The sequence below is a fragment of the Borostomias antarcticus genome (genome assembly GCF_949987555.1).
Source record: "Borostomias antarcticus genome assembly, chromosome: 4".
NCBI lineage: Eukaryota > Metazoa > Chordata > Actinopteri > Stomiiformes > Stomiidae > Borostomias > Borostomias antarcticus.
In genome coordinates this window covers 31,401,355-31,424,600 of record NC_140237.1, presented here as the reverse complement: position 1 = coordinate 31,424,600, position 23,246 = coordinate 31,401,355, and the positions used below count along the sequence as shown (strand labels likewise).

The 23,246-nt window shown below is 44.6% G+C and overlaps 2 protein-coding genes across 3 annotated transcripts; one reads left to right on the top strand and one right to left on the bottom strand.

Annotated features, from left to right (window-relative positions):
- Positions 1-1,287: 1,287 nt before the first annotated feature.
- On the bottom strand, positions 1,288-8,444 carry lins1 (lines homolog 1; the record flags this gene model as incomplete). Its single annotated transcript, XM_084437449.1, has 6 exons — positions 1,288-1,293; positions 1,405-1,438; positions 2,593-3,279; positions 3,638-3,821; positions 4,182-4,775; positions 8,435-8,444. The coding sequence occupies 6 exons, from the start codon at positions 8,442-8,444 to the stop codon at positions 1,288-1,290; spliced, it is 1,515 nt and encodes a 504-aa protein (XP_084293575.1).
- asb7 (ankyrin repeat and SOCS box containing 7) lies at positions 6,820-18,878 on the top strand. Of its 2 annotated transcripts, none has more exons than XM_084437108.1 (5): positions 6,820-6,882; positions 8,394-8,476; positions 8,715-8,968; positions 9,798-10,403; positions 16,578-18,878. In XM_084437108.1, exons 3-5 carry the CDS (start codon positions 8,728-8,730, stop codon positions 16,715-16,717), a joined length of 987 nt encoding a protein of 328 aa, XP_084293234.1. In that variant the 5' UTR covers positions 6,820-6,882; positions 8,394-8,476; positions 8,715-8,727; the 3' UTR covers positions 16,718-18,878. The 2 variants fall into 2 exon arrangements, with proteins under 2 accessions (XP_084293234.1, XP_084293235.1); XM_084437109.1 differs by lacking the exon at positions 6,820-6,882 and adding an exon at positions 7,724-7,886.
- The last annotated feature ends 4,368 nt before the right edge of the window (positions 18,879-23,246 follow it).

Here is a 23,246-nt window from a genome sequence, read left to right as displayed (position 1 = left end):
GGACTGTGGTGACACCATCCAAGAACCCTGGGCTCAGAGGAATCAGTCGGATTACGAATATCTCACTCTCCAGCAGAATGTACCAAATGGTAAATGGACAGCACTTATATAGCGCTTTTATCCAAAGCGCTTTACAATGAAGGCCTCTCATTCACCCATTCACACACACATTCACACACCAATGGTGGCAGCTGCCATGCAATGCATCAGCCTGCTCATAGGGAGCAATTTCTGCCTCAGTGTTCAGTGTCTTTGCCCAAGGACACTTCGACATGTGGACAGGAGGCGGGATTCGAACCGCCGACCCTACGATCACTGGACGACCCGCTCTACCTCCTGAGCCACAGCCGCCTGTACCAGCTAATCAATAACTCAGCACAGACCAGGGGACCCAACGCTGCCTTTCAACTCTGAACATCTCATATTCAGCGTGAATACACTGAGGAAAAATGATGTGCTTTTCGAGTCAACGTGTGAAGGTAGCCTGGCCTCACAGGATCGTCACATCTTCATGAATTATGCTAATGATGTTGGCTAAGGGACGGCCAGACTGATGTCGTCTCTGTCGCCGTGGCGCTGTTGAACTGAGCATTCAGGCACAGCCAGGATGCTGTTTTGTAAATGTTAGCATTTTGATGTGGCAAGGACACTGGGGATTCACTCACAAACACAATGCATGCACTGTGTGAAAATCGCACGGCCATGTCCCCTTCTGGCTCTATCCAGTACCTCCATTACACATAACTCAGAGTAAAAGGTACATCTTTCAAAAGAATAATTATCAATGATCAGAAAATGGCTTAGTTAGGTATGGTCAAGTTGTGTTGGTTGGTGTGGAATGTAATCCTTCAAGTCTAATTAGGCTCCTCCTTTATGGTGTGGCATTTAATAAGATACATTTGGCTCCAGACATAAAGGTAATTACACCTTTTAAAAGCTGATGACTTCATATGGAAGCATTACAGCCAGAGATGCTTAAAACTCTGAATCTGAGCCAGTTACAAAATACAGTAAGAAGTCAGAGGAGCTTGTTGGTAGAGAGCTAATGTGCTCCAGTTGTAAAGGATCTGTACATTGATCTACTAACAGAACAGAGGATTCATTCAACCCAACTCAGCTATGTTAGACCAGACCGAACTCACAACAACCAGACACTCACTTGAAACAGCCCATTTCCCTCACACACAACTCAGACCAATCGCTTGAAACTAAATGTACAGTAACCTCCAAACCTGGTCAACATTACCAAGAACAAACTACAAAAAAAACCTGCCCGCATACATCACACTAAGCCTACCGGACAAAAAAGAGCAGAGAGATTCAAGGTCATAGGAAAACAACGGTTACCTTTCCTCTGCTTCCTCGTTCAGTCGACGGGTGAGGTAGGAGCCGCTGTGTGCTCACCTGGGTGCTCACCTGGATCCTGCTGCCGTGTTGACTGTGGGAGTCCCGCTATCCCTCCACACACCACGCTGGGAGTCTCTCGCTCTTTGTTTGACATTCTTTAGGGTCACACCCAGCTCAGCCACAATCACCCGGCGTTTTTTTCCCCCCTCCAGGTTAGAGGTAGCCTAGCAGAGTGCCACAACGCAAGAGGGACGCACACAGCCACCGTTAACAGATCCTTAATAGCTTGTTTGCATTGTGGTTCTGATGAAGTACAAAGGCAGTTGTGAAATTCTCTTCGACACACTAGTTGTGTCTTGTAAACCAGGGGGTGTTCAGAGCTAGTTGTGGATAGCTAGGGTGTTCAGATCTAGTTGTGGATAGCTAGGGTGTTCAGAGCTAGTTGTGGATAGCTAGGGTGTTCAGAGCTAGTTGTGGATAGCTAGGGTGTTCAGAGCTAGTTGTGGATAGCTCGGGTGTTCAGATCTAGTTGTGGATAGCTAGGGTGTTCAGAGCTAGTTGTGGATAGCTAGGGTGTTCAGAGCTAAGAGTGAATGAGCAGGAAAAGAGTTGGAAAATACAGTAATGGTTCATGCGCTTGAGCTGTGAGGATGTGATGTGACGAGGATAAACACCACAGCTGTTGGGTGTTTGTTCAAGAGATGAACGTTTTGTGTACATAGCATGTGTAAACTGAGGGCTGAGCTCAAAGTATATATGCGGCTGAAATGCTCATTGTAAACCAAAATACAACAGTCATCCTTTCATAGATAATGTGTTAACCTGACAAGAGAGACAGAGGATAACATAATCACATTCCAAGCCACACCAGTGGTATAACTGTAAATCAATCTAAGGTTAATAGGTTAAAAATAAAAAATAAAAATAAGAAAAATCAATTGGGTCATATCTACTGTACAAGCAGACATTTAAACTACATTTTCATTTATTTCATTGCTATTTTGCAGGGCTCATTGTTGAGAACCACTCTTTGTCTCGATATGTGTGAGTAGTTTCAGGAGTGAGGTGGGATTATAAGGGAAGAGATTCCTCCTGTGCAGTCGAGCCAGAACTACTCTGAGCTCTGAGAGACATGTGACTGTCCGACTGCGCGTGTCATCAGGATGGGATGGACGGTCACTACGGCGTCTGTCCTGAGAGTGGCCAGACGCCCTTAGTCTCCGTCCTGGACTTTGTGGACCTAACCTTTGTCCTGTGTCCATTCTAGGCTGTGATTCTCCATCTGTCCCGGCCTGTCCATAGTCGGACGTGGTCTGAAGACACTGTGAAGAGACAGGGGCCTTGTGTCCTCTCAGTGTGTCCCCGATAGAGGCTGACTGTCCGTCCTCCGTCCCCTGTGACAGATCCAGGCCACCGAGCCTCAGTCTGGCCTCTGACCTCTGGGTGTCCAGCTCTGTAGCTCCGCCTCCTGAGACGTCCATCTCCTCGGGCTCAGACTCGTCTGAGCTCCCGTACTCCACCAGACGGACAGCGCAGGCCCGGCTGGACCGGACCAGATCTGGACCGGTACCGGCTCCCGATCCTCCGCTGCTGCCCAGAGCGGACGCACTGCTACAGGGGACAGGCGACGGCTCGAGGGGCTCTGCTCTCCAACCACCCAGCCTTTGTCTATGGTCCAGGGCCTCCGTTACCAGACACGCCCTGGAGAAGCCCTCCCAGTCCCCCTGCAGGCGCTTCAGATAGCGCACAAAGTACTCCAGGAAGCAGGTCTCTGCAGAGATGAGGAAGTCGAGGAGGACGCTGTGGTCGAAGGAGACGCTCTGCAGGAGGGACAGGAAGTGGCAGTGAGGGTTGCAGCCCACGGCGCAGACAGCGGTGTCAGAGTCAGGAGACACGCCCGTCCCAGGAGACACGCCCATCCCAGGAGACGCCCTGCGGAGGAGACAAACACGGCGTTCAGGATCTACAGCATCCGCTCAGACTGTTTTATTTTAAAACTTTATTTATACTCGTTAAGCACTGAGGTTTCCCTCATTTACAGTGTTGACGAGTTCACAAATAACAACAGAACAAATACAATATACAACAATAATAATAATCATAATAATTAAAAACAGTTACAGGTCGAAGTACAAATGCCAAGAGCCATGGATTTAAACTTTGCGACTGAAGGAAGTACCTGAAGCTTTAGAGTCTATAACAGACTTAGACAAATTCGTCATGGATGCGATCCATATAACTGTATTAGTTCCCTGTTTAACCGATGCCCCCACAGTAACTGCTTCTGTACCCGTGGCGAGGCTGTAGGGAGAGCAAGGCCTTGGCTGCCTCCATCATGTCGTCATCCTGTTCTCCGAACACCAGGGAGACCCAGGTGCAGGGGTGAGGGCTCTGCTCCAGCTGGACCCCTCGCTGGCTCAGGAGCAACAGCAGAGAGCGCATGTACACAGGCACCTCGGTGGTATAATCCACACCTGCACACAGAGAGAGGATAGAGCCTGGAGAAAAACACTGGTTTTGTATGCGAGGAAATACTGCCCCCTGCTGGACACGTTGTGCAGAGCAACAACCAGTCCATAAATCGTAATTTTTCATCATGACATTACATTACAGTCATTTAGCAGACTCTTTTATCTAAAGCGACTAACAATAATTGCATTTAACGTAGGAGAAGCCAATGTACTACTACTTGCCAGAACTCACAAATGCATCTTCTTTCTAAAACAAGTGACTAAGAGCATAATCTAGTGCTGAAGGCAAAGTGCAAGAATAGCAATCTTTTTAAAGTGTTTATTCCATTAGGAGGGTATGGTTAAGTATTGAGTATCCCTTACCTGTTCCACTACCTGACTGGATTTTGTACTCCAGTGACTTGAGTAGAACGAGACTAACTGCTCTCAGCATCACATAATCCGGCCCATCACTTCTTCCATCACATGATTGGCTCGTCCCTCCAAAGAACACAGCCGCCGAGTCCACCGGAACACACTGTAACCAATCGGCATGCACCGCCCGTAACACATCATCAGCCAGTGTGTACATGTCACGGCCCACGTGGGCGTTTCCGTGAGCGTCAGCTGACACTCTTCCCAAGGCCATGTCCTCTCCAGCCTCCTGTAGCAGGATTCTTTTCAGGAGCAGCACCACACGCTTTTTAACAAAGTAGTCAAGCCGAGTGTTGACTGTCCCCAGCAGCCCCGGGGCCAGTGTGTGAGGCAGTCTGGGACCCGAGGAACCTCCGCTAGAGGATGATCTGACCCCTGCTGCTGTGAGCACTTCCAGCAGGTCTAGTAGGGTACACAGGGTGGTCCCCCAGGCTGCAGTGTTCTCTACGTACAAGGCGCACTCCGGGGGGTCCACACTCCCTCCTGGGAGAAGCCTGGAGCATAGAGCTGACAGGGCCGGGCCAAAAGCTGCTAGAAGAGTCTCTGATGGAGAAAATGGAGACAAGTCTTTTAATTAAGCTCAATTAAGCTCCTGAATGGATGGATCTATGAGACACTTATTTTGTATGTGTATACATTACATATAGGGACTTCTGTAAGGTACTGTACAGGGGGGGCGGGCACTGTTCATGTGTTGCTGTGAACGTATTATGAATGTTTTGTTCTATTTATGTATTTTATGTGTATATGTTGCTGTTACGCCACGACCCTTGTATGCCCAAGACTAATTTCTCCCTTAGGAGACAAATTAATTAATTATTCTAAAGTGCCTTATTAGCTGGTCGGTGAAATGCGTTGAAGTGCGTTTTTGTTACAGGAAGCAACTATAAGACCAATACCTGTACATCTGTGTGATCCTCTTAGCGCTGTTTTAATGACAGCTGTGAGTGACCACAGACAGGCGTCCAGTTCATTACTAGGAGACGGGTTCTGAAACACCTGCAGTAACTTCCCTTCCCAAGCATTCTGAGGTATAAGAAAAAAGAGAATGATTCTGTGTGAAGACAAGTGTGGACCATTGACAAAGAATCAAATTATGGATCTGTAGATGTGATTTCTCCACTACAGTTGTAGGAAAGAGGACAGGTGTGATTATACATGGTATTCATATCTTTTACATATGATAAATAAACCACTTTGAACCTGTCGTTGTATGAAATGAATAGTCTGACTCACACAGTCCTCAGAGGAACAGAGCTCAAGGGAAACGTATGCTGATGCACTCTTTGCGGCAAGATGAGATGTCAGTCGGTCCTTGGTCTGGAAAAGATTAATCTGTTGGGGGAGCAGGGCACCATGAATTACAAAATAAAATGACAATGGTCAGGGTTAGAACAGCGCAACACACAACACATGCAATCAAACTTACAAGTTTTGACATAAGACCAAACTCCTGCAATAATATTCTGTAGACATCCCTGAAATAAAGGTCATCTTCTTGAGTGAGGTTTTGAGATATCAGCTTGGAGCCCATTTTCTCCGTTAAAGTCAACGCAATGCAGATCATCGTATTCTGATCTTCTACGGGCGATGTCAGGAGATCTCTGGGTTTCTCCAAAAGCGCCGGAGGGATTCGTTCACGCCATTGCTTGTATGGTTCACACAAGAACGAGGACATGATGGAGGCCAACTCTTGTGGGCTGATATTGAATGGTGCTCCACTCAGTAAACATCTGTATGCATCTTTTAGTGAAGGTAAAAAGGTATTCATTTTGATGGGATGAGAAAATTATCCTGGATTTGCAGTCAAGCCACCTGAAAGAGAAAATTGGGATTAGTTTAATGTTATCAGCCTCAAGATTAACCTCACATTAATTGCCAATCAATCTATAAAAGTAGTTATATTATCAGTCTTACTCCCGGCCCTTGTTTGTTTGATTCAACTAAAAAGCTGCAGCTAGTTAGCTAGCAAATTATCTAGAAATAATGATATAGAGAAAAATCCATTACATTTACAAGGACATAAATTATGAAAGGCAGACAGAGAAAGCATGCATCGACTCAGGTCCTGCACAGGTTGAACACGGAATAATAAGTAACGATAGTAACGTTACAGCAGTATAATGTGGCAAAAGAACGTTCTAAAACCAACTAGGCGCATCGGACTATCCTGTCATAGCAAAGTGCCAATAATATTTATTCAACACAAACAAATCACCTACTACTTCAACTCGTGCTCAGCCGAACGTTAGCTATAACGTTGGCGATAGGATAAAAACTTTAGTTCCCATAATCTCAGAGGCCGGTTAGGGTTAAGGTTGGGTTAAATCTGGGGTTTAATTAAGGTTACGGTTAAGATTAGGACAAATTTAGGGTTTCGTTTAGGATTACGTTAAGGTTAGGGTTAAGGTTAAGTTTAGGGTTTGAATTATGGTTTGGCCGATCTCTGCGTGTATGGGAACTAACCACTACCCTGGCGGTGGCCGCTAGCCGGATGTTTGCATGCAGCAGCAGGAAGCTGCTGGTTTGACAGCTCGCGTTCCTCAAGTCTGGAATCTGATTGGCTGAGACACGCTCACTGTAGGCACGGCACAGGGCTGCCAGCGGACGGTGTAGTTTCAAGTCTGCTAGCCATCTAGCTTCGAGTTAAGTAAGGATATTGCACTATTTCTGTTATTAATAGCTAGCAAACAGTTATGTTTTGTCATGGATCAATCTACCCGCTCCATTGTGGTCAATGTTCGAAAACTCTGAAATCCATTGAAACTTGGTAGCTAGTTAACTAGCCAATGCTAGCTAACTAGCTCACGATAGCTAGCCCTGCTAGCTAGCTAGCAAACCGTCGCTAACTTGCCATCATTAGCTAGCACTAGCTAGCTACTGAGCTAACGTTAGTTAGCCATACTCCCCCACTGCGATGCTTTGTATTATTTACTGAAGTTAACCAAAATAGTCATGTATACAACGTGTCACGTTAATTATAAGTAGCTAGCTACGTCTATGTGGTTCGGTACAGTAGCTAGTGGCTGTTGGCTAACTTGCATGAAGATAAGTCCGGGAGAGAATGTAACATGTCCTAGTGAGAGAGACAGACCAGGGGGCTAACGAGCCGGACAACCCTCCATTGTTTGTTCGTGGTTGCTGTTTGCTAGCTAGCTCAGATCCTGTACTAGTTGGGTAGCTAGGCTATTGCTAGCTAGCTATCTTGTAACTTATTGAGCTCACGTTAGCAGTCATACAGCTTGATACAAGTGAGCTGACGTTAGTAGCTTCTTGTTTGTGATCTACCCTCTATGGTATAACCCCACTGAGCAAAGACACGTCTAAAATACGTCTTTTAGATGTCGTTTTTGTCTTTTTCGGACGTCCAAAGACATCCAATTAGGAGCCAGAATGAATGTTTTTTTAGTCGTTCAGATATTGAACCCGTTCTGCACGTCCACAGACGTCTTAGAGGGGTCCAAGCCAGACGTGTGAATATTGAGGGGGTCCAGCAGACGTACAAACGGGGTTCTGGACCGACGGACGTTATTAAGACATGATCTGAACGTCTCCCTGACGTTGCGTGTTTGCTGGGACCGCAGCCAGTTGTCCTCTGAAAAGGAAATCCCCCCAAATCTGCCGCCTTGGATATGCTAACGTTACCCAACTAACGTAGGTTAAGCTTATATAGATAGCTAATTGATATTGTTTGAAGCTAGGTTAGCTATATTACTAAATGGCTAATGTCCAGCTTATGTGCCACTGATCTGTGTGTACTGTATGCTTGTTTTGAGTTAGATCAGAGGCGGATCACGGTACCAGTACATTAGCTAACGTTAGTTTTGGTCCAGTTCAATATATGTTGTAAGCGAAATGAACTGGCTACCGGTGATAAGACATAGGTTGCTAGTATCATGTGAATAGCTAACTTGAGTTGCAAGCCAGTCACATTAATATGTCACGTCACGCTAATAATGACATTGTTGTCTAATGAGAAAATATATTGTAGATAACCCTTTTTCAGCTATCTTGTTGTCTTTACAGTTTTTTGTAATATATAACATCTGTGCTTCAATTCAGTGCAGTGTTGGTGTTTCTCCTGACCACAAATCCCAGAGCAACTAAACTGCAAATGTAATTGAGGATCAAGTGTTTATAATGTTTTTGTTTACTTTTCAGGGTGAATGTAAGCCCATATCTATTTGAGCTGAACTCATTACTGGCTGCCATGCTGTAATGCTCAAGCACCAATTTGACAAAAGGTGAGTATGAATGTCCTCTGCTGGTTAGCACCAAGGTCAACAAACTGCAAATGGACAAAGGAATGGGTCCTACAGTTGTCATTACACCTGGTTCCTGTCCAGCATGAGAATATAGCTGTAGGCCTCCCTAAGATGGGAGTTTAGAGTGGCATTTACCAACCGGTTTGAATGTGCCGCAGGATATTGAGCTGGTGAAGTGAAGACGCGTACCTCATGATTTGCGACTGTTTCCCAACAGAGGCTAGGTGCGGATGAGCCTTCCCCTTACGAGATGTAACAGGATGCTGAACCATCACTGTAGAAGGAACCCCGAGCTTCAAGAGGAGCTGCAGATCCAGGCTGCCGTGGCAGCAGGGGATGTGTACACGGTCAGGAAGATGCTGGAGCAAGGCTACTCCCCCAAGATCCGCGACGCCAACGGCTGGACCCTGCTGCACTTCTCTGCTGCCAAGGGGAAGGAGAGATGTGTGCGCGTCTTCTTAGAGCATGGAGGTGAGAGAGCTCGACCCTGGATGAACTATGTCTGCGAGAGAGACATTAATTCATACAACTCCTATGCAACCAGAAGCTAACCCTCCTGGCCTGTAGATGGCAGCATGTCACCAGACTGGATGTGTCAAACTGTTAATTCTCTTTAGTCTCTGCTTTCCAGCAAATGTTAGGTGACTACTTTAGACTCATGACTTGCTAGGATTCTCTTCTCTGATTGAAATAGCACGGCTTGACCTATGACCTTTGTTTCACACGACCAAATTTAATTGGTTAATCCACCATCTCTGGTGACCTTAGCCTGTCATGACACAGCCTTAGGCCACATCTTTAATATGCTTTCACTGAATCGCCTGTCTACCTAGTCTCACATAGCCAGAACTCCACACCTCGTTTACGGTGTGCCGACGCTGGAGAAAGGTCTGGCTGCACTCATTACCATTCAGAGATAGGGAGGGGGAAAAAACTGTGTTTCTTTAAACCAATCACAATCGTCTTGAGGGGAGCGGTTGCTAGGTTGATGTTGTCTCATGTAGTCTGGATTGAATCTGATTGGGCTAGGAAAATCCTCTGTCACTACTGATTGGGCAGTAATAACCTAATGACAGGGCTTATCCCCAAAACTGACATCTGGTGAGTGAGACTACTGTCTACCAAACTCTCCCCTTTCTCTCACAACACTATATCCCTCACACACACACACACACACACACACACACACACACACACACACACACACACACACACACACACACACACACACACACATTCTGCCATTCCCCTTCTCATGTCCCCCTACCCCCCACTCCCTCCTCTCTGTCCTCCTCTCCAGCTGACCCCACAGTGAAGGACTTCATCGGAGGCTTCACGGCTCTCCACTACGCCGCCATGCACGGCAGAGCGCGCATCGCCCGACTAATGCTGGAATCTGAATTCCGTAGCGACATCATCAACGCCAAGAGCAACGACGGCTGGACGCCCCTCCACGTAGCGGCGCACTACGGCCGAGACTCGTTCGTCCGCCTCCTCCTGGAGTTCCGGGCGGAGGTGGACCCCCTGAGCGACAAGGGGACCACCCCGCTGCAGCTGGCCATCATCCGCGAGCGCTCCAGCTGCGTCCGGATCCTCCTGGACCACAGCGCCAACATCGACATTCAGAACGGCTTCCTGCTGCGCTACGCCGTCATCAAGGGCAACCACTCGTACTGCCGCATGTTCCTGCAGAGGGGGGCGGACACCAACCTGGGACGCCTGGAGGACGGGCAGACGCCCCTGCACCTGTCGGCCCTCCGGGACGACGTCCTCTGTGCCCAGATGCTCCACGCCTACGGGGCGGACACCAACACTAGGAACTATGAGGGCCAGACGGCCGTGGCCGTGTCCCTCAGCATGTCAGGGATCAGCCGGCCCTGTCTGGACTTCCTCCAGGAGGTCACCAGTAAGTCTCACTCAAAACCCTTTGTAGCAATAAAAAAAAAAAAAAGAAAATATAGAGCCCTAATGTTCCAAAAATAACCCTTTTCTACTCCGTGAGGTTCTATTTGGAACCCTAAACGGTTCTTTCTGACCTGAAAAGGGCTCTGTATGTTGCAATGGGGGGGGGGGGGGTAATAATTTGACCCCTGTACGTTAGTGCGTAATGCATGCTGTACGTTAGTGCATGTGTGCGTCCGTGAGTGTATCCGTCACACATGTACCAGAGCCCACCACCGGGGGGCGCTCGTCACAATTCAGTAGAACGTCTGCTCTCTAAATCCACAGAGGTCAGAGTGTTAGTGTTCAGTAGCTCTTTTGGTGCTTGTTTTCAAAACTCATAGGGCACAGGCCAAGGCAAGGCAAATTTATTTGTATAGCACATTTCAGCAACAAGGTAATTCAAAGTGCTTTACATTAGACATTAAAAGCATCAAGACAAAGTGCAAGAAACGCATAAAAGGTAATATTAAACGAAATGTAAAAAAGGACAAGGGGAGTTACCAAACAGACAAGGATAAATCCAGGCACTCCAAATAGTAAAAAACGAGGGAAAGGATATATTAAAAAGCCTTTATTAAATCATGGCTGCTCAAAAATGTAAAAAGACAACATGTTTCGGTCAACACAGGACCTTCTTCAGGGATTACAGGACAAGGGGAGTGTTACCAGTTGCCTGGAGTGAATCAGCATCAGCTGCATTCACTTACAGGTATTTCCAAACAAAAACAATGTCAGTTATTTTTTACTATTTCAGTTATTGAAGTAGTATTATCATAGTGATTTTTTACCATTGGAGACAACGGGCACTTCTCCATACTCCCACCTGATCACGTAAGACTAGACCAAATGGCGACAGAGTGAATAAGGCCAGTAGGGCTGGCGCCAGTAATTCGAGTAATCCACTATTTGTTCCTTAGGTTGGTATTCGAAACTCAGTTCAGTTGGAGCTTCAGTTGTTTTTTTAATGGAAAAGATTTCCTCCCTCACAACAAAAGACTGTTTGACTCTCTCCATCTCAGAGCAGAGGTTCCTTGAGTGTGTGTGGCAGGTTCCAAATTAGAGCAGCGGTTCCAAATTAGAGTGGAGACATAGATGTCTCTTCTGATAATTGGGAACGGCAAAAATGCTTCTTAGACTAATATCTTAACCTTATAGCAAATTAGAAACAGGGTCGGACAGAGAAAAGGTGCACGATAACGTTCATATAGCCTAACTGACGCTAGCTGATAAGCTAGCTAGCTGTGTTAGCTTACGTTACAATATTAGCATACTGGCAGCAAACATTGTTAGAGAGCTTTGAGTGCTTCACTGAATCAAACCTGTGTAAATTGATTGCCATAACCTAGTTACTAGCTTGTAGGGCTGTTCTGAATACCATTTTAGTCTTCAAATACTCTTTGGTGTGAACGAACGAATACCAAATACTATACGTTCTCAACCCCTAGGTGGCAGCTTTGCATAGTCTATCTACTGATGCCAAGTGGAGCAATGTGCCAGTCATATTCCCAAAAGTTGTCCAACATTTGCCTTTTTGTCTTGCTACGTATAGATTGTAAGTTTGCCAGATTGTTTGTCTTTGCCAGCTGAGTATTTGTTGATGATGTAGTCATGTGTATCCAGGGGTGAAAATTAACTTTTTGGCTCACGGTGAGTCACCTACCAAGGGGACTGTAGATGAAAAAATCTACAGGCCAAGTATATACAAGTACATATTTTTTTCAAATAGCCTTCCGAAATCTAGTTTATTTTATCATGGCTTGTGACTGTCAATTTACCCAAATTCAGGTTTCACTTTCGCTTTATGACAAGAAACTTCATTTTCGCGTTGATAGTAGCCTACCAAAATGTATCAAAACTTGAAATGGCTTAAAGGCCCTACGAGGAGTTTCGGGAAGCGCTTTTTCCGCCCAAAAAGACCACATTTCCCATGAGCCTCCCCGCGCACTGTAGCTACCTGAGCTGGGTGTTTTGAAGATGGAACAACGGCCACCGACGAGGTAATTACAAAGGTCTTACTAGTAACGTTACTTTTGACAATATATAACGGTCATATTGAAATTATTCTTCATCTTGTCGGCGCCATAGGCTACTGCAGTAAATCGTTTCGTCATTCCAAGGAAGTTCTCAACGACCCGACCACGAAATAATAATCTAAAAATAAACTACATACAAGAAATGACATTTGTCGAAAATGGACACATAAACAATTGTGGGTAATGTAGATTCACCCACATTAAAATGAGACTGTTTCGTAACCAAAAATAAACTCCTCGGGGTCCCTTTAAAAAAAAGATTGTCTGTTTGCTACCAAATGTAGGCTACGTCATCCTAGTCCAGTTTTGTTCACTCCAACTCTTGCTCACCAACATGCTTGTGTCGCATTTGCAAAGGAAAAATAATATATGCTAGCTAAAAATAGAAACTAGAAAAACTAGTAGCTGGGTTAGGGCTGTCAATTTAAGAAGCATTTTCAGCTCTCTCCTCCGCTCCTGTGTGTGTGTGTGCGTGCGTGCGTGCGTGCGGCGACGGCGGCGGCAGCGTAGGAGAGACGGCCCTAACCAGAGACCCGTAGAGAGTTTTGAAGGAGAGACGGCCCTAACCAGAGACCCGTAGAGAGTTTTGAAGGAGAGACGGCCCTAACCAGAGACCCGTAGAGAGTGTTTTGAAGGAGACGCATGAAATCCGCTTCTGTTCGGTTGCACTTTCACAAGTCACTCAGTGTAACGTTATGATGACGTTGGTATCGGTTTGGAGTAGCCTATCACGCCAAAAAATTAATACTCCGAATATTGAATTGAGCTCCGAATACCAACCTACCGAACGAATAGTGGAATACTCTAATTACTCGGGCCAGCCCTAATAGCTTGATAGTTAGCTAGTGTAGTTAGAATCTGATGGCCTCGGCATTCTCAGGTTGTCACCAGTAGGCTTAATAATATATACTATGCAACGCTGCCAACTAGGGATTTTAGGGCATTTGGATTTTTTTGTTTAGAACGAGCGGAAACACCAAAGAGTATTCAAAGCCTTTAAAATGGACAGCCCTAAATGTTAGTAACGTTATTTGTGTTGCATACAGAACATGAAAATTACGACTAGACTACTTCTTATTTTAAGCATGGATTTATATCGTTCTATCTTTGCTAGCCAGGTAGTCTAATAAGCTTTGACTCTGACTCTTGTTAGCCTAGTTGTCGCCTTACTTTATGAGCAAACTTTAGGAGTTGTTATAGGGGTCCTATCTAATCAAAATGCTCTTTCGGTGGGAAACATAATCCTGCGAGGCAGTGATTCATTTGGCAGCTTTCTGAGCTGCATCTTTTATTTGTTTATCCTCCCTTATGGCACATTATTTACTCAGCTTGTCACAGGTAGGCTTAATTATATAGACTATGCAATGCTGCCACCTAGGGCTGTATATCATCTTGGATTTCGCGATACGATACGCATCACGATACACAGGTCACGATTCGATACGTATCACGATACAGAGGTCACGATACAATACGATACGTATTGCGATACACACATCATTTACTGAAAGATTTTAAGTGTTCAAGACTGAAAACTGAATGGCTCAAATGCACTATATAGATAACTCAAACTCAATGACTGGACAGAGAGCTAGCTAATAAATATTTTACATTTGATATCCATGCTTTTTAAACTGTCAACATTGTAGTATTTATGGTTTTTCAAAATTATTTATATGTATGCTTTTTTAACTTAATATTGTAGAATATGCTTTTTAAACTGGATTTAAAAATGTAAATCCCAAAAAAAAAAAAAATAATTTTTTGTTTTTTTTAAAATTTTACAGCGCCCGGCTGTATCGATACTCCGGGCTGAAAAATCGATACAGTATCGCGAGACTACGTACCGCGATGCATCGTTGTATCGATACAATCCTACAGCCCTACTGCCACCTACGGGATACATTTTGATTTTTTTTTTTGAGAAAGAGTACTCGGGTACTCTTTCGGAAACACAGAAGAGTATTGAAAACCTGTAAAATGGTATCCAGCACAACCCTAGTAGGCCAAGAGGCATCCGCTAGATTGATGAATCAAAGTGTAAAATTTGTGTAGAAGCGAAATATTGGAATTATTACATGTTACAAGGAGGATTACAGTAAAGATGAATGTCCTTGAACATGGAAACAGGAAAGAAACCTGCATTTGAAATGGGTGGGGTGATGGAAAGTATTCCATGTTCTACACAAAAAAAAAAGATGGTTGAATTGTAAGTTGAGAGGATAAACTTCAGAAATGTACAGAAGGAGAGAGACAGAGAGGGAACGTTGCCAACCCAAGGTTATAATGACCAGTGTTCAGAACAATCAGGGGGTTGGGGGGGGGTTGAGGGGGGGCACGTTACCTGAAGCACTCATGATTTAGGAGGCACAATGCCGGCATTCCTGCTCAGCTCCCTGAACTTTGATATCAAGATATCAAAGAGCTCTGGTGCGTATCGGACAACCATGTGAAGTCTGCCCCATTCACAGCCTCCCAGCCCTCAGGCGGATCACATATCCACTGGCTTATTGATTACAGGACTACCTCAGTGGATTAACTCATCTGCCTCAGCTGTGCCATCGCGTTCAACAGAGGATGACTGGCAGCAAGCTCTTTTGAAGGCCTTTACACACATATCAGTTATTTCCCCAAGGTTTTTTTCTTGTAGATTTTGGTGGCTCACATAACTCTTTATAGACATATTCCATGCCCTACATATTGTTACAAAAGGATGAGTTCTACTCCAGCTAAAAAATTCCCTTCCTGCACACAGTAACGGTCTTTGTTGATCATTGCTTTGTTTCAGCAGTGTGCGAGTAAGGAGTATCCATAAATACGCTCTCACCTGGAGCCGGGAGTGGAGAGAGTGGCTGTGGGGGTAGACGGGCCTGCAGCTGTGCCCAGCCCTGATCATTGTTGGGGCTTCCACAGCTGGCTGTGGTCGGGGGAGCTTCCCGTGGGCCAGGGAGGGAGAGGCGTGGGGAGAGACGTGGGGAGTGTGTGTTGCTCCGCACCCATTAGACGGTTAAGAGATTTGGCTTCCTGGAACTCGGGGACGTTTTCCCAGCAGTTAAAAACAATTAGAACACATGTGATGACAGGGTGTTTCCTAGGGTGTTAGCTGAGAGAACTTGAACGTGTCAAAAAAGTAGGGAGGCACCAATGTGAAAGTTCACTATCTGATAACCAATATAAATTATTTAGGTTTAGGGGCTTTTTAAGCCTTCTGTGGTCGATACAAAGCCAGTGTCTATGTTCATTAGGTGAGATGCAATCTGTGTATAAAGGATATCATTTGTTATTTTGACGTGGTATTTGTAGTTCGAGTTATTGGGTGAATTCCAAAGGCTATACAAATGGGAATTGGCACCAATGGGAAGTTAAACTAGATGAAAAGGACAGCTCAGTAAAATCTACTTAATATTTGGTATGATAATACCAAAGTAATGGGAATTATTCATTATGTATTATTTATATATTAATAAAAGTTTCCATCCAACAAATTATTAGAAGAAAGGTCCAAAACGACTCACATTTGAAATGTATTATAAAAGCCAAGTGCTATATGGTTGAATAAAATATATGGGTAAAAATACAGTAGGTATAACGGGTATAGGCATTAGGCAATCAATCGATTAACAGCAATTTTGGGAAACTAACAAACAAAATCAAAAGAAAATTACCAGAGTATAGAAGTGTGCACTCAACTTCGGAGTTGGTGTCCCAGAAGCCTCGTGGAAATAAATAATAATAATAATAATAATAATAATAAATCAAGACTGATGCCCCTAGATCTGCCAAAGCACCACTGCAACCGGACCTACCAACAGAGAATTGTCCTACAGCAGGTCCTACAGCTAATATATATATATTGGGCATTCTCCTTACTTTTTCACAACACCATTGAGTTCCACATTGACTGATGCTGATATTATATTTTCAAGCTAACGTTAGCCGATGCAGATATGCCCACCAATATATTGCATCAATATAGTGCATCTCTACAAAAAAAAAGCTCATTCTTTTAGAATTTTGGACTCATGAAACTCTCATCTGCAGAATCAGACAGGATACAGTTTAGTATGTAATTAGTTAATTAACTCATTTATTTTGTCTTTCAGGGCAACCCAGGACGTTACAGGACATGTGTAGAATAAAGATCCGCCACTGTATCGGCCTTCAAAGCTTAAAGCTCCTTGAAGATCTACCTATTGCTAAGGTCATGAAAGACTACTTAAAACATAAGTTTGACAATGTCTGATGGCTGAGCCTGTACTTGGAAGAGGCAGACGGAGAGCGCTCTCCGAGTTCATCCAAGACTATGCAAGCATCGCGTCCTCTTCTCTGGGTCACACGTGGAGGAAAGGCACACAGGCTGTGCTTGAACAACCTCAAGAGGTCACTTTGCAACCCCAGCACACGGATGGGGGAGTGAATCCCTCCCTCGTAACACTAACATGTCCTTGGATCAGCCGCTGGAAGCCTGGAAAGGTAGCCTGTCTGTTTCTTCTCAGCCTTTGAATGAAGTGATGCAGTTTTGCGTGTTGTGGAAAATGTGTTTATTACCACTGAAGTTATGTTACCCATACCCAAATGTCACATGACCCGTGTGGGTCATCGCTGTCTGTGTATGCCAATGTTTCATTTTGTTGATATGCTTCTTGTTCATTTTGAAATAAAGCTACCATGATTTTCTTTCGTGGAATAACTCTTGAGTCAAACTGTTTATTGAACAGAAGGGGGTGCCATTCCATTTGACTTAGATACTGCAGGAAATCAGTCTTATGCTACAAGAGGCACTTTGTTAGTTACTGGTCAAACCTCTTGAGAGGACAGGTACTACGACAGCTCAACCCGGAGCTGAGAGAGTTCATGCTCTGATGAAGGTATCCTGACTGCTTTTCTTAGCGTGGCTCTTCATCTACACCTCAGCAACGGGTCCTCTCCTGACGAGTTCTAGAGGAGCACAAGATTAAAAGCATCCACATCTCCCATGTTGTTCACACAGGGGTAAGGTTCCCCATGCCTTTTTCAGGATTACTCTAGTAATATTGCAGTTATTTAATTATTACTTTTGTAATTACATAGAGATGTAGTTTAACAGGGTTTTCACTATGCAAGTGGAATCTAAACATTCTATTTCCACTTGTGTAGCTTTAAAAAAAAAACTGCCCCATTAAAAGCGCTTAGTACAGTTTTGCCACTTTATAACCATGGTTATAACTCGATGTAATGTGTTGTCTGTTTTTCTTCTTTTGAAGAGCATTCACATTTATTCTAGGTGTTTTTAAAAGTGTTTTGGTTATTATGTATAGACACAATCATTTAAAACAAAATGTAAATAATTCAAATATGTACAGCAGATATTTTTCTAATTATTTAAGCAATGATCTTCAGTATGCGTAATGTTTTTGGACTTTGTTGGAAGGTATTGTGCTTTTTTTGGTGTGACTCATGTATTTGTTCTTTTGTGTGAGTGATACAGTATGATAAGAGTTTAAAACATATCAGTTATCAAGAACAATTGGGGTATTTTTATTTTGTGGGAGATCAAATTGAGGCTATTTTGTAATGGCATGTATGTAATCTGTAATGAAGACCATACTGTGAATCAAGAAAAGGATTTGAATGACTGAATCCGTTGAAAGTATACGAATTCCAATCTTGATTTTTTTCATCTGTCTGAAAATAAATGGAAGCGTTGGGTTTTTGTGTTAAATTCTGGACCCTCGTGATTGCCCTCAAATTCAAATCAGTATATCGCATTTCAATATCTGAGATGGTTCTGAAGATGAGACAAATTCTATTGTCCTCAGTCATCGACTCACTGATCCTTATCTAGGACATCTATTACAGGGATTGTAATTCTGATCTGATTCTATGATTTCTGTAATGAATTAATGTCCAGCTTCTAAACATGAAAAAATTGTTTTAAAAAATTGTATGTATTGATTGACATGAGAGTGTGACTTTCTACAGGCTAATGTGCATATACAGTACACTGGGGTCTCACCTTGGTCCACTACAGTACCCAGACTTCAAGTAGTTTTTCTGTAGCCGATAGCTGGTTTGTTATTGATTCAGCATGCTCTTCAAACCTTAAGTCCAATTGCCTTCATCATCTGCCACAGATGAACATACAGCTCCACCCTTGTTTGTGATTGTCCTCAGTGATGTGAAGCCACAGGGTCATAGGTCACAGGGAGACAAAAGCATCCGCTATGTATCGTTTTTTACTTTTTCCCTGAAACAAGTCGGTTACATTTTAATTGGATCCTATTCTACATCACCCTGTCTCTTTTTGTGTTTGATACAGTTTTGTATGAGACTGTTTTGTATGACAGACTGTTATACAGTGTGAGTATGGTAAGAGATTCACTATTCACCGACTGCCTCCGGAAGCTTCATTGCTTGCTTACTAGGCCTGGGTCCTCAGTCAGGGAACAGTCCATACTTGTCTTATGTGGCTCCAAAATGACCACAAGTTTTCCACACCATCTACTACTAAGTGTACATAGTATGCAGATTTGTAAACGTAATAATGTGTAATTAAACAAACGTCATAACATCCCCCTCGTTCTCTGGTTCGTTTTGTGTATAGGAATAATTGTGTAATACATCCATGTGTGATTGCTCAAAGCTCCCTGTAATTTAAATATTAGCAGATAACATTGAGTGAGATTCACAACAGTTTAACTGGCGCGTGGAAATCGCATTGGGTAATCTGTTGATGGTTCTATCAGGGACAGTTTCCCAGGCTGGAACACCAGTAAATCTGCCTGATAGACATCACACAGCTCTGGGGTCAGGCTGTCCTACAGCTGAGACGGCCAAGTTCTCTGGTTACTCCCGATAAAGGATAAAGGTGCGTGTGTGTTTGAGGGGGTGGGGGGGTTTATAATATCAATTCTCCCTTCATATTTGATGATGCTTTGAAAAACAACCCAGTTCTCTGGTAATAGCAGCATAGGTTTCCAAGTGGGAACACCTATAATTACATAGGTTGGCACTTTGTCAGAGCTCTTTCCTGAGACGTGTATCACTTGCTTTACTAAAGGTGCTTTTTTTCCCCTTCTCTGTGGAATGCCATCTTAAATAAAGTGGTTTTTGCTTTCGCCTCCCTGTCCTCGCACCAAGACGCAGCCAAACTTTGGCTGAGGTGACCTAATAGCAACAGGGATATACATATTTATGTCTTACTTTACCAAACGCGGGGTGCTATCATTGATCAGATCTCCGGTAGCATTACATGATAACACAATGCCATCACTCTGTGTCCCCAGGGGGAACAATGCAGGCTTTGTCAGGGACATATGGGTCTGGAGGAAACCTTGTGTCCCTGTGATGACTAAACATACAGCTCCTACTCGCTCGCTCAGGCACCGCTCATATCACTATCTCATCTCTCTCCTCTGGAAAAAGGAAAAACCCAGGAGATATAGAACAGGAGGAGGCGTTCTCCATGGGGAACTGTATGCAAAGCACAGCTCTACCACAGATTGGGAAGTGCTACTACCTGGTTATCACAGACATGCACCCTGGAAGGCTAACTGATGGTATCACAGTGGAACCCTCATCTCCTGACCAGGCTATTTCAGGATGGTCATACTTAGACATGAGTATTTTAGCAGTATATGCACAGAGCCACTTTATTTTGATGCCTTTTGATAGTTTGCAGATGCTATGCCTTCACACACTTTCAACTGCAACTCTGTGTGCAACAAGTGGTTAAGATTAGGATTGGGGTTATGGTAAGCGTATAGTCTGTTGAGTTTGGATAGATAGTGGAGCGTTCTGTGATACTGTAACAGAATAGAAAAACAGAGGAGGATAAAATGCATCGGCCCACTCCTCACAGTCCTGCTCTTTAATCTGCCCTGAAACATCTACAGTACAACTACATGAGAGTAAACATAAGCCATCACTGATTTTAAATGTCCTTGTTTAACCACAATTATGTGCTTGGACTTTTGTCTTTTAATCCACTCCGAGGTCTTGAATTAATTTAATCGGAGTAGGTTTTCACTTGATTTGTTCCTTTATTTTGTCTATTAAGTTAACGTGATTACAAGCTTTAGGAGAAATGCAATATGCGATTTAGATCTGGCTCACTTAAGCGCTGGAAAGAAGCCAAAACTCTGAGCAGGAAGAGAATACAAGCTATTTATTATGTTGCTGTTGGATCATGAGAATTGTACCCTTTTGGTTGAGCTTCTAGTCTGGCAGGAGAAGATAACTCCGAATACCTGGGGAAATTTAATCAACATGATATGCAAAAGATTGGCAGAAAGTACTACTGGTGGTAAAGGCACAAGGAGAAAGGAAGCTAGTAGCTGAAGATATTAGTAGTGTTGAGTGGTGTTTGTTTGGCCGTTCACTATGAGTGGATGAGGTAGCCTTGTTTGAGACATGCTTAGGGGTGGGTTGCATTGTTATCATGAGATGAATGAAAAACTACTCGTGTTCCAGGAAATGAGAAAGCATTCCAGGGGCAGTGATTGGCTCTTTTCCATCCCGCTCCCTCAAGGGACTCTTTATCTTATTGCTCAATCCAGGAGACAAGCCAGTATCAGGGGTCGGCTACGTGACGTATGGCTGGCCAGCGCGACGACCGCGGGGAACAAAGAGTCTCTTTCTGAAGGCCATCGCTCCTGAGTTACCATAACCAGCTGTTAGCCGGGCCGTTTTATCAAGTCTTCATTTTGTGGTGAAAGCACCTCGCCTCGCTGCCAGATGCTCTGACTACTGAGGCAGAACGGAGAGACGGAGAGGCCGTCGCTGGAATGCCCCCCTGCAGGGGCCTTCAAATGAGCCCCCGAACCCAGCGCTGCCCTGCCATGCTAACTCCCCTCCGGGAGGACTTTGCAACGTATAGGGTGACATGGCAAGCCTCATGGTAGTAGCAGCTGGAGCAGAGTGGTCTACAGGTGTAGCAGTAGCAGAGTGGTCTACAGGGGTAGAAGTAGCAGAGTGGTCTACGGGTGTAGAAGTAGCACAGTGGTCTACGGGTGTAGCAGTAGCAGAGTGGTCTACGGGTGTAGAAGTAGCACAGTGGTCTACGGGTGTAGCAGGGGTAGAGTGGTCTACAGGTGTAGCAGTAGCAGAGTGGTCTACAGGTGTAGCAGTAGCAGAGTGGTCTACAGGTGTAGAAGTAGCATAGTGGTCTATGGGTGTAGCAGTGGCAGAGTGGTCAACAGGTGTAGCAGTAGCATAGTGGTCTATGGGTGTAGCAGTAGGAAAGTGGTCTACAGGTGTAGTAGTAGCAGAGTGGTCTATGGGTGTAGCAGTGGTTGAGTGGTCTACGGGTGTAGAAGTAGCACAGTGGTCTACGGGTGTAGCAGTAGCAGAGTGGTCTACAGGTGTAGCAGTAGCACAGTGGTCTACGGGTGTAGCAGGGGTAGAGTGGTCTACAGGTGTAGCAGTAGCAGAGTGGTCTACGGCTGTAGAAGTAGCAGAGTGGTCTACGGGTGTAGCAGTAGCAGAGTGGTCTACAGGTGTAGTAGTAGCAGAGTGGTCTACGGGTGTAGTAGTAGCAGAGTGGTCTACAGGCGTAGTAGTAGCAGAGTGGTCTATGGGTGTAGCAGTGGCAGAGTGGTCAACAGGTGTAGCAGTAGCATAGTGGTCTATGGGTGTAGCAGTAGGAAAGTGGTCTACAGGTGTAGTAGTAGCAGAGTGGTCTATGGGTGTAGCAGTGGCAGAGTGGTCAACAGGTGTAGAAGTAGCAGAGTGGTCTACGGGTGTAGAAGTAGCACAGTGGTCTACGGGTGTAGCAGGGGTAGAGTGGTCTACAGGTGTAGCAGTAGCAGAGTGGTCTACGGCTGTAGAAGTAGCAGAGTGGTCTACAGGTGTAGAATCAATCTGTCTTGATGAATCGCTAGTTGTGCTTACATAGAGCATAGGCCTGTTGTGTTGTTTTTCACATGCCTCTGTAATATGATCTTTAGAAACGTCTTTCGACACGAAATAGCTTCCTCACTTGCTCCAGCACGCATGCGCACAGCGTGCTGGAGCAACGATTGCGCGCTGTGCGAATGCGTGCTGGAGCAAGTGAGGAAGCTATTTCGTTTCGAAAGACGTTTCTAAAGATCATGGCATGTGAAAACCACAACAGGCCTATGCTCTATGTAAGCACAACTAGCGATTCATGAAGACAGATTGATGAAAACAACCGTTTCGCGGCAGAAAATAGATTTTTAGAAACTGCATTCTAAGTGCCCCGACCACTGCCATTACATGGATATACTGGCTCGCGCTGGATTTTAAATTTCTTCTACATGCCTCCGAACTACACCAAAGTGATCTCGGTGAGTCAAACGTCTTATAATATGTCGTAAATAAGGTCCAGGTTGTCAAAAACGAGCATTGTCCTTTAAGGGTCAACAGAAGTCAATTCAGAAAATACCTGAACTGCCCTCTTTTTTCTCTTTGCTGGTTTATTATGAGGTCATTCCTCCCATTGACCTCCTTCTCTGGCCTGTATTCACGTCCAGTCCTGTACTAGAATGGTAAAATGCTAAATGGACTGCACTTATATAGCGCTTTTCCACCTTAGCGGCACTCAAAGCGCTTTACAATGGCCTCTCATTCACCCATTCACACACACACCATAGCGCTTTACAATGGCCTCTCATTCACCCATTCACACACACACCAAAGCACTTTACAATGGCCTTTCATTCACGGTAGCTGCCATGCAAGGTGCTAACCTGCTCATTGGGAGCAATTTGGGGTTAGGTGTCTTGCTCAAGGACACTTCGACATGGGGACAGTCGGAGCTGGGATTCGAACCA